This window comes from Phyllostomus discolor, chromosome 6 (assembly GCF_004126475.2).
Source record: "Phyllostomus discolor isolate MPI-MPIP mPhyDis1 chromosome 6, mPhyDis1.pri.v3, whole genome shotgun sequence".
NCBI lineage: Eukaryota > Metazoa > Chordata > Mammalia > Chiroptera > Phyllostomidae > Phyllostomus > Phyllostomus discolor.
In genome coordinates this window covers 126,205,439-126,215,145 of record NC_040908.2, presented here as the reverse complement: position 1 = coordinate 126,215,145, position 9,707 = coordinate 126,205,439, and the positions used below count along the sequence as shown (strand labels likewise).

Below are 9,707 nucleotides of genomic sequence, written 5' to 3'. Positions count from 1 at the left end.
TGAAAACATTATATTGAAGTTCCTTTGTAAGACAGATATAGGGTTGATAGACCAAGCCTTGCTTAGAACCTTAATATTTAGACTTTAGTATTTTTTCTCTCTTTTTAGAGTGGCTCTATGATATTTATCATTGCTCCCAAACTCTTGCATGTCTCTCTAGGCAGGCTTTTGAAACAGCTCTATTAAACTATGTGGCCAGATAAGTTTTATTTACTTTATTTAATTGATGATAATTGATTAAACAAAGCCCTAAGGTATGTTTAATAAAGTACACAAAAGTGAAAAAATATAGGCAAAATTTTCAAAGTCGTTTGTAATTTCTGGGAGGAGTAGACCAAGAGAACACAAGGAGGGAGACACCATGGGCTGGAGGTAGCAGATCAGTGCTGTTTAGTCTGAACACAGAAAACTAGTCATGCTGGTGGGTTAAAATAGAAATTATGCCATGATGGGTGTCCATTATTTTCAAAGTTCACTGACAATTTAGAATGATACAGGAGCTCTAGTAAAGGGGAGAATAGGATTTCCAAAGAGATTATGGCATATTATTCAGAGATGCCTCTTGGTTTCCCAGCTCATTGTAAACAGGCCATTTTCTCCTGTTTAGACAAAAGTCAGTTCCATTTGATTTTTCATACCTTTGTGACTACCCTTTCAAGAAATAGACAGCAGAAACAGTTGGATGTCCAAAGAATGAAAAACATCTGCACCTACATGAGATGTGACAGGTGTGGCAAGAGCAGCATAAGACTCAAGGTTTTAGTTAAAAATAAGGTAAAATTAAATAGCATGCCCTTATATGTGAATTCAATCTATCTTTTTATTAGTAGATATGGAATATTACACATAAAGAAGATAATGGTTTGATCTGTTCTACACCTGCCAGAGGACATTAGAAATGAATGTACCATTTTATAAAGATTTAACTTTTGAAAACTTGAAAATATTCCAACTAAAGCAACATGATCATCTTCTAAAAACCTTATAAAGAAGATTCTTGAAATGGTTGGTAGTGAGTGGAGGCAATTCCTAAGCCCTCCAAGTCTGAATTGTATAATTTCTTAGGTTATGCACAGCTATGTTTAGCATGCAGTGACTTTCTACTGAAAAAGGAGACAAATCATGAGAGAGACCAATCAGACACAGGTGACAGAATTCTTCCTTCTGGGACTCTCTGACAACCCACACACTCAGCAGCTACTATTCATCTTGTTCCTGGGTGTTTACCTTGTCACTGTGGTTGGAAATCTGGTTCTTGTCTCCCTTGTAGTGGTTGACTCCCTGCTTCACACACCTATGTATTTCTTTCTCTGCAATTTATCTCTGGCTGACCTCTGTTTCTCTACCAACATCGTTCCTCAGGTCCTTGTCCACCTGCTATCCAAAAAGAAAGTCATTTCATTCACACGTTGTGCAGCCCAGCTTCTACTCTTCCTTATTTTGGGGGGTACACAGTGTGCTCTTTTGGCAGTGATGTCTTATGATCGGTATGCAGCCATCTGTAACCCGTTGCATTACCCCAGCATCATGACTTGGAGGGTGTGTTTCCAGTTGGCTGTGGGATCATGGACCAGTGGCATTCTCGTGTCTGTGGTAGATACCTCCTTCACACTAAGACTACCCTACAGAGGCAGCAATAGTATTGAACATTTCTTTTGTGAGGCACCTGCACTTTTGAGCCTGGCATCCACAGACACCTGGACTTCAGAGATGGCCATTTTCCTCATAGGGGTTGTGATTCTTCTCATACCTGTTTCCCTAATCCTGGTATCCTATGGCCACATCATAGTGACTGTGGTCAGGATGAAGTCAGCTGCAGGACGACTCAAGGCATTCTCTACCTGTGGCTCCCACCTCGTGGTGGTCATTCTTTTCTATGGATCAGGAATTGTAAATTACATGACACCAAAGTCCTCAAAAGGACAGAAAAAACTGCTGTCTGTGTTCTACACAATGGTGACCCCGATGCTTAATCCCCTCATTTACAGCCTGAGGAACAAGGACGTGAAAGGGGCTGTGAGGAAAGTGGCTGCAAGGATTTTTCCATGCAGGCTCTGAAATTGTCACTGAGGGTGAGCCTCACCTGGCTCTCTACTTCTAAGATTTACTGAGTACTTTCCCTCAGCAAGAGTAGAATGGGGTATGAGTCTCATTCTTGAGCCTTTTCCATGGACCCAACTCTCCACCCTTTATCCAGCACTTCCTTGGTAAAAGAAGGACCACTATTCATGGAGACATAAGAAGGAGGGCTTCCTTCTGGTTGGTCTTTCAGCACCTAAGGGTTAGGAAATTCCCTGAGAAGCATTCAAAATTTAGAAGCCCTGGAACCTGTGACATCTGCCTTATTAAATCATGCTATACATTAATATCTATCTAATCCCGAACCTACACCAGTTCCTTTCCTTTATCTTTTAATATTTCTTTGATCATCAAATAGTAAATTAACACACATTACTTAATTATGCACTATGAGCTAGGTGCCACATGTACATGTGCATGCTCATGTACCTCCATACAGGGGTGGACAAAAGTAGGTAAATGATTGTGAGTACAAGAAAAACAGAGTTTATTCTTCAAGTATTACTTATTAATTATTGTATTATTTGTCTGCATTATTAGTAAACCTATTTTTTCCACACATGTAAATGTTCAAGGTGGGTAGTGAAGAGTGTAGGTATAATGTAGAATTCATGAGCTTTACTGTACTCTTCACACTCTTATTAGGGATATGAGTACTTGTCTATTAGGACACACCTTATACATGTAAGAACAGGGGTGGGAAAACAGCAAGAAAGAGTGATAACCCAGAGCAGCAGGAGTCAGAAGTTATTAGTAATCCTGGTCCCAAAGAACCAAGAAGAGGCAACCAGAACTTGGGGAGGGTGGGTCTGTATAGAAGGCCACCAGGCAGGAGCTATGGACTTTATAGATGGAGGTGAGGAAGCCATGGGAAGAAATGTTTCAAAGTCATTCTCTACTTGGTTTCTGATTTTCTGTTATTGTATTAAAAATAAAATACAGGCTAATCTCCCCATATGAAGATCCTTAATTTAGTCACATCAACAAAATCCTTTTTACCATGTAAGGTGACATATGTACAGGGAACTAGGATGTAGCCATCTCTGTGGGTCCAATATTCTGCCTACCATACTGAGGTCAGGTAAAATGAGGTGAGGCAGTGATGAATGTTTTGTTAAAATGAGAGATGATCAATTTATAAATGGTACCAACCTGCTCAGTTGTGTGATTGCCATCATGGAAATGAAATCCTGTGATCTGCCTTTTCATTTGCAAATTCCGATGGTGATGTTCAGAATGTGCTGCCCTCTCAGAGCTCTGATGCCCTGAGCTGAAGGACACCTTGTGTGGGAGATCAAGCTGGTCCTGGTACCTCCATGGCACACAGAGTTAGAGTTGTTTACATGGTTTGTGGAGAGGACATAACTATGCAGTAAATGCTATTTTACTTTGTAAATTATCACTATATTCTTGTGAATAGTTTACTCAAAGCTGTGGTGTCATGGTGCAAGCCTGTTGTTTGCCAAGAGTCCAGAGTTGGGCAATGTTCACTGGAAAAATCATAAAGTGTGGCTACTTCATTGTTGAGTGACACCCAAGCTTAAAATGGACAGTTGACTTCATTTAATCACAATAAATTTTCCAAAAAAATTCAGTAAACAAAGAAACTCTGAGTTATTTGCAGCAATTTCCTATAAGGTGTCCACTTCTACTTGACTGCAACTTCCTTTAACACCTTCTGTCAAGCAACTCTCATGTCCCAGGTGGACAATTGGATACTGAGGCAACTGTCAGTAGTGTGGAATTGTCTTTCTCCAGACAAGGCACAGAACACATGGTAGCAGAGGAAGAATTCCTCAATTGCCAGTGGAGTTCTTAAGTATCTTTTTATTTTCCCTCTCTTAGTATAATTTCCATGAGGCGAGAAATTGGTCTGTTTGATTCAGCAATGTGTCTTCTGGGCCTAAGGAGGGTTTAACACCTGCTGAGTACTGAATAAAACTTTGTTGCAAAAAAAAAAGATTGAAACACTTCTGGCCAAGGTGGAGGTGTAGGTAGAAACACTGTGCCACCTGGCACAACCAAAGAAGGACAATGACAATTTAAAAACAAAAAACAACCAGTACTGACAAAAAATTGAACTGTATGGAAGTCTGACAATCAAGGAGTTAAAGTGGACACATTCATCCAGAGCAGTAGGAGAGGCAGATTCGGGGAGCCAAACAGAGAGGGCTTGAGGTTGGCCTGCTTGTGGACTCATTGAGGTGGGGGATTGTGGAGGGGTGCAGCATGCAAGGCTGCTGGCTTAGGTGGGGTTGTTCCACATTCGTTCCCAGATAAACCAGGCAAAACTGGGGAGCAAGACACATGTTGCAACCCAGGGTCCCAGCTCGGGGAAATACAGCCTCAAAACACTGATTGAAAACACCTGTGGGGTTTGAAGTGACAGAAGAAACACCCAGCTTCACAAGACAGTTGGTTTGAGAGACCCACAGGATCCTAGAACATATACATACCCACCCACATGGGAATCATCACCAGAAGGGCCCAGTTTGCTTGGGGGAAGTGGCAGAAGGGACTGAGATATAGCAGAGAGTGGACCAAGCACCATTGTTCCCTCTCAGACTCCTTCTCCACATACACCATCACAACACAGTGACCTGGGTTACCTGCCCTGGTGAACACCTAATGCTCCACCACTCACTATGAACAGGTGCATCAAGACAAAAAAAATGACCCAAATGAAAGCACAGATCAAAGCTCTAGAAAAAATACAAATGAGCAATGAAGAGACAAAAAACCTATCAGATGCACATTTGAAAGCACTGGAGATCAGGATGCTCTGAGAATTGGTTGAATTTGGTCGCAAATTAGATGAAAAAATGTAGGCTATGCTAAGGGAATTAAAGGAAAATGTACAGGGAACCAATAGTGATGGAAACTGGGACTTGAATCAGTGGAGTGAACAGGAAGGAAGAAAGAAACATCCAATCAGAAAAGAATGAAGAAATAAGAATTTAAAAAAATGCAGAGAGGCTTACGAACCTCCAGGACAGCTTTAAATATTCCAACATCTGTTTTATAGGGGTACCAGAAGGAGAAGAGGAAGAGCAACAAGTGGAAAAGTTATTTGAACAAATAATAAAGGAGAACTTCCCCATTCTGGCAAAGGAAATAGACTCCCAGGGAGTTCAGGAAGCTGAGAGAGTCCCAAAGAAGTTGGACCCAAGGAGGAACACACCAAGGCACATCATAATTACATTAGCGAAGGTAAAAATGAAAGAGAGCATCCTGGAAGCAGCAAGAGATAAAGGGACAGTAAACTACAAAGGAGTTCCCATCAGTCTGTCAGCTGACTTCTCAAAAGAGACCTTACAGGCCAGAAGGGGCTGGAAAGAAGTATTCCAAGTCATGAAAGGCAAGGACCTACATCCAAGATTGCTCTATCCAGCTAGCTTTTCATTTAGAAGGAAAGGGCAGATAAAGTGCTTCTCAGATAAGGTCCAGTTAAAGGAGTTCACCATCAACAAGCTCTTATTATATGAAATTTTAAAGGGATTTTTTAAGAAAAAGAAGATGAAAAACTTGTACAGTAAAATGACAACAAACTCACAATTATTAACAACCACACCTAAAACAAAAACAAAAACAAAGTAAAAACAACTAGAACAGGAACAGAACCGCAGAAATGGAGAATACATGGAAGGTTACTAGTGGGGGGTTGGGCAGGGAGAGAGGGGGAAAAGGAACAGAGAATAAGTAGCATAAGTGGTAGGCAGAAAATAGACAGGGGGAGGGAAAGAATAGTATGGGAAATGTAGAGCTAGAGAACTTATGACATATGGACATGAACTAAAGGGTGGGAATATGGGTGGGAGAAGGTGTGCAGGTAAGAGGGGAGTGAAGGGGGAAAATGAGACAACTGTAATAGCATAATCAATAAAATATATTTAAAAAGTATGAAACAAAACTCTATTATTTATTATCATTACTTTATCTTGTAAACAAAAAGACCTTTAAAAGTTGTCTATAGAGTTTTGGACAAGTAGAAGGTAGGAAGGCAGAAAATTATGAAATGATGTGGATGAAGTTCCAGAAAAAGTTAAAACGAAAAACAGCAAATCACAGTGAAGTTCTCAAGCTTCACATGGGCACCTAACCTGTGTAAATTAGTGGCCTTGTCAGGGACTTTGGTACCACAGTCCCATAGGATGGTGTGCCTACTGTGTGCAGTTCTTTCTTTCATCACTCATGTTGTTTTCAGAAATGGATCCCAGTGGAAAGTTCAAAATCCCAGGAAGTGTACTGCAGCTCCTGGAAAGAGTGGAGTCCAAAAACCCAACTAAGGAATTTGTTTTTCTTTCCTTTGTCCTTGCATTATACCCTTTCTGTTTTCATATAAGACAGTCATAGTTTCTATGAGCCCAGGGCCCTGTGGATGACCTGTTTCAGTGCAGACTTCACTTCACTGCTCCTTAAGCTATAAATGATGGGGTTCAACATGGGAGTTACCACCATGTAGAAGAGTGATAGCAGCTTCTTGCTCTCAGGAGAGGTGCTGGACTGGGGTCGGAAGTGTGTGATGATGGCAGTGCTGTGGTAAAGGGAGGCCACCAGGAGGTGTGAGGAAGAGGTGGAGAAGGCCTTGAATTTCCCCTCAGCTGAGGGCATCGTGAAGATAGTGGAGATGATGCAAGCACAGGACCCCAAGATCAGCAAGAAAGGGAAGAGGATGGAGAGAACAGTGGCTGTCAGAGCCTCCAGTTCAAACAGCAAATTATCAGTACAGACCAGGGCAACAATGACAGAGGGACTGTCACAGAAGATGTGGTTCACTCTATTGTGGCCACAAAAAGGGAAGCTGAAAATCCATGTGGTTTGCACAGTGGCCACTGGAAACCCTGAGAACCAGGATGCAGTTGCCAGCTGGGCACAGGCCCTGTGGTCCATGATGACTGGGTAACGCAAAGGGTCACAGATGGCCACATAGTGGTCATATGCCATTGTGGCCAGGAGGCAGCATTCAGCAGCCCCAAAGAAGAAGAATAAATATATCTTAGTGGCACAGCCAAGGAAGGAGATGGATGTGTCTGGGATGATCATGGTCCCGAGTATGTTGGGCACAATGACCAAGTTGAAACCTATCTCCAGGAAGGACAAGTTCCTGAGGAAGAAGTACATGGCACTTTGTATTGCAGAGTCAGCTGTAGTGACCAGGATGATAGGGACATTGCCCAATAGGGTAATGAAGTAAATGGTCAAGGAAAGGAGGGATAGTAGAGTTTGTAGATCAGAAGACAAGGCTGAGAAACTGACAAGAACAAACTGGCTGACAGTTTTCCAGTTTCCCCACATCGTTCTTCTGGCCATGATTCTGCTGGGCATTCATGCTCTGGGAAGAATTCCATGTATGTTACATAGACTTCTATTATACCTTTGGAAGCAGAACCTCCTGTGACCTCATTCTCTACCTCTCTTCTTATAGTTGTTGCAGATCAAACAGCTGTACTTTCAAAAACGTGAAGAACGAGTCTGACTATGGGATTCACATTTTTGGGAAGAACACTAACCTTTTTTCCAGACTGAACTTAGGCACACCATAGACCTGCATATCTACAGAACTCCTGACTTTTCTCTTTTCTTTGACACCAGTCACTGGTGCTAAAAAGAAGTCAGGCCAGGCCAAGCATTTCTGAAGACAAAGATCCTGGGGCACAACGAAAGGTATTGGTGTCAGTCAGGATATGTTTTCTACAAAATAAAAGGGTGGGAAGGAGAAAAGCAAAGGAAGTTTGCCAACAGTTACCAATGATCCCCAAGGAGGAGTCCTGAATGTGTGCCAGTCTGCAGCAGCCCACACTCAGGAAGATTTCAGCACATTGGAGGAATCTTTATTATAATCTGAGACAATTGCAATGTAAAGAAGGTGTACAATATTGATATGGTGGTTTATTTTGATCCCTGGGCTAACTATTTTCCATGTGGCTATATACATATTTGTCATCAGACAAAGGGGAAACAGACTCAAGATAGTATCAGGCCATAGAGAGAATATAGATGTGTTATGCATAAACCCTTTCATCATTTTCTGTTGGTTGACTTGTGTCTTTACTCTCCAGAAATATGAAGCTCAAGTGTTACATGTTAGTAAAGTGCAGGTGTGACTCATAATATTAAATCCTGTGGAAAAGAAACAAGTTTTTATCATTGTATTAATAGCTAAGCTTCAAAATTAAGACTGAAATTTTTTCTGATGACTATGCACTTAAATAAAGGAATAAATCTAAAGCTCTTAGTATGGTAACTGGTATACAATACATATATACTAAATACCATTTTAATTATTATGATATAATGTTAAAGCTACCTTTCAAAATTCACTTGTTATCTTACCTTGCTCAAACTCATCCTAGACCTTGCTTTTCATCTCTGATAAAAGAATAATTTATTCAATAGACATTGATTGTCTTCCCCACACTGTCTATGTGCTGAAGATAATATATCAGCAAGTAAAACCAACAAAAATCTCTGCCCTCACAGAACTCACCTTCTAGTAGGGAAAACAGATTATGAGTAAATTATGTATAAGTTGAATATGTAGTGTGTTAGATAGGAACCAGAAGAATGAAGAAGAACAAGCAGGGGAGGAGATAGGCATGTGGCAGTGTGGGGAGTGTCACAGAGGACTTCACTGCAAAGAGGACACTTGAGTAAAGCCCTGAGGAGCTGCAAGATGCAAAGTCAGGGTGGTGAAGGAAGGAGGGAGGTAAAGAGAAAAAATAATGAGACAGTGTGATTTAATTTTTTTTTCTTTTGCTGAATTTGATTCATGTTAAAAACCTGAAGCTTGGTATCATTTCTATGAAACCTTTTTTTGATACCTTTTCATTTTCGTGTAAAAATGAACATTTATTGAACACCAAATAAGTTCCAGACACTAATACAAACATTTTACATGTTGCATGCTGTTTGTCTGAGAATAGCCTAAATACAATACAAACTTTTATTTGTCCCACTGTACAGCCAAGGAACAGGAGGAATAGACAAATTAAGTAATTTTTCTAAAGATAGGCTGCCAGCAAGTCAGTGTTGGTGTGGGGAGTATGTGTCCACGGTCATCTGAATGCAAGTCATGATATTCACTGCCAGACAATACTTCCACCCACTCTCTGAAAACTGGACTAAGCTTGAGCCCTGGGAGAGGACAGGCTGGAGTGGTCACCATTGGGTGACAGTACGAGAGCAAAGAGTAAGACACTTTCTTGAGAGGAGCAGGAAGTTTCAAGATATTATTAACACTGGAGACATGAAATACCACTTTCACAGTCTTCATTTTAGAATAATCATTAACTTATGTCTCCATCTCATAGTCAAGATGGTATGTTCCTTGAGAGAAGAAATTATGTTATTCAACTTTTCATTCCAATTCCTAGCAAGGTAGATGCCCAGTAAATTGTTGTTGAATGAATGGATCAATAATGAAGAAAATTAGGGAAATAACTGTATAAACAGGATGTAGGAACATACTGAGATCTATGCATAGGGAACTTAGATACAAAGATGACATGCATCAACAACACAGCCTCATAGACTATAAACAGATTTAAACAGTAAGGAGTTATAAATTATACCCATTGTTTTCCTTCACCCCAAGCCTTCTTTTATCTACCTCATTGTAGAAAATGACA

The 9,707-nt window shown here is 40.7% G+C and overlaps 2 protein-coding genes across 2 annotated transcripts; one reads left to right on the top strand and one right to left on the bottom strand.

The window, feature by feature from the left end:
- Window positions 1–599: 599 nt before the first annotated feature.
- On the top strand, window positions 600–2,114 carry LOC114498953 (olfactory receptor 2D2). Its single transcript, XM_028514943.2, has one exon. The coding sequence runs from the start codon at window positions 1,123–1,125 to the stop codon at window positions 2,056–2,058; it is 936 nt and encodes a 311-aa protein (XP_028370744.1). The 5' UTR covers window positions 600–1,122; the 3' UTR covers window positions 2,059–2,114.
- A 4,321-nt stretch (window positions 2,115–6,435) lies between these two features.
- On the bottom strand, window positions 6,436–7,914 carry LOC114500841 (olfactory receptor 10A4). The gene has a single exon (XM_028517609.2). The coding sequence runs from the start codon at window positions 7,402–7,404 to the stop codon at window positions 6,436–6,438; it is 969 nt and encodes a 322-aa protein (XP_028373410.2). The 5' UTR covers window positions 7,405–7,914.
- Between the last annotated feature and the right edge of the window lie 1,793 nt (window positions 7,915–9,707).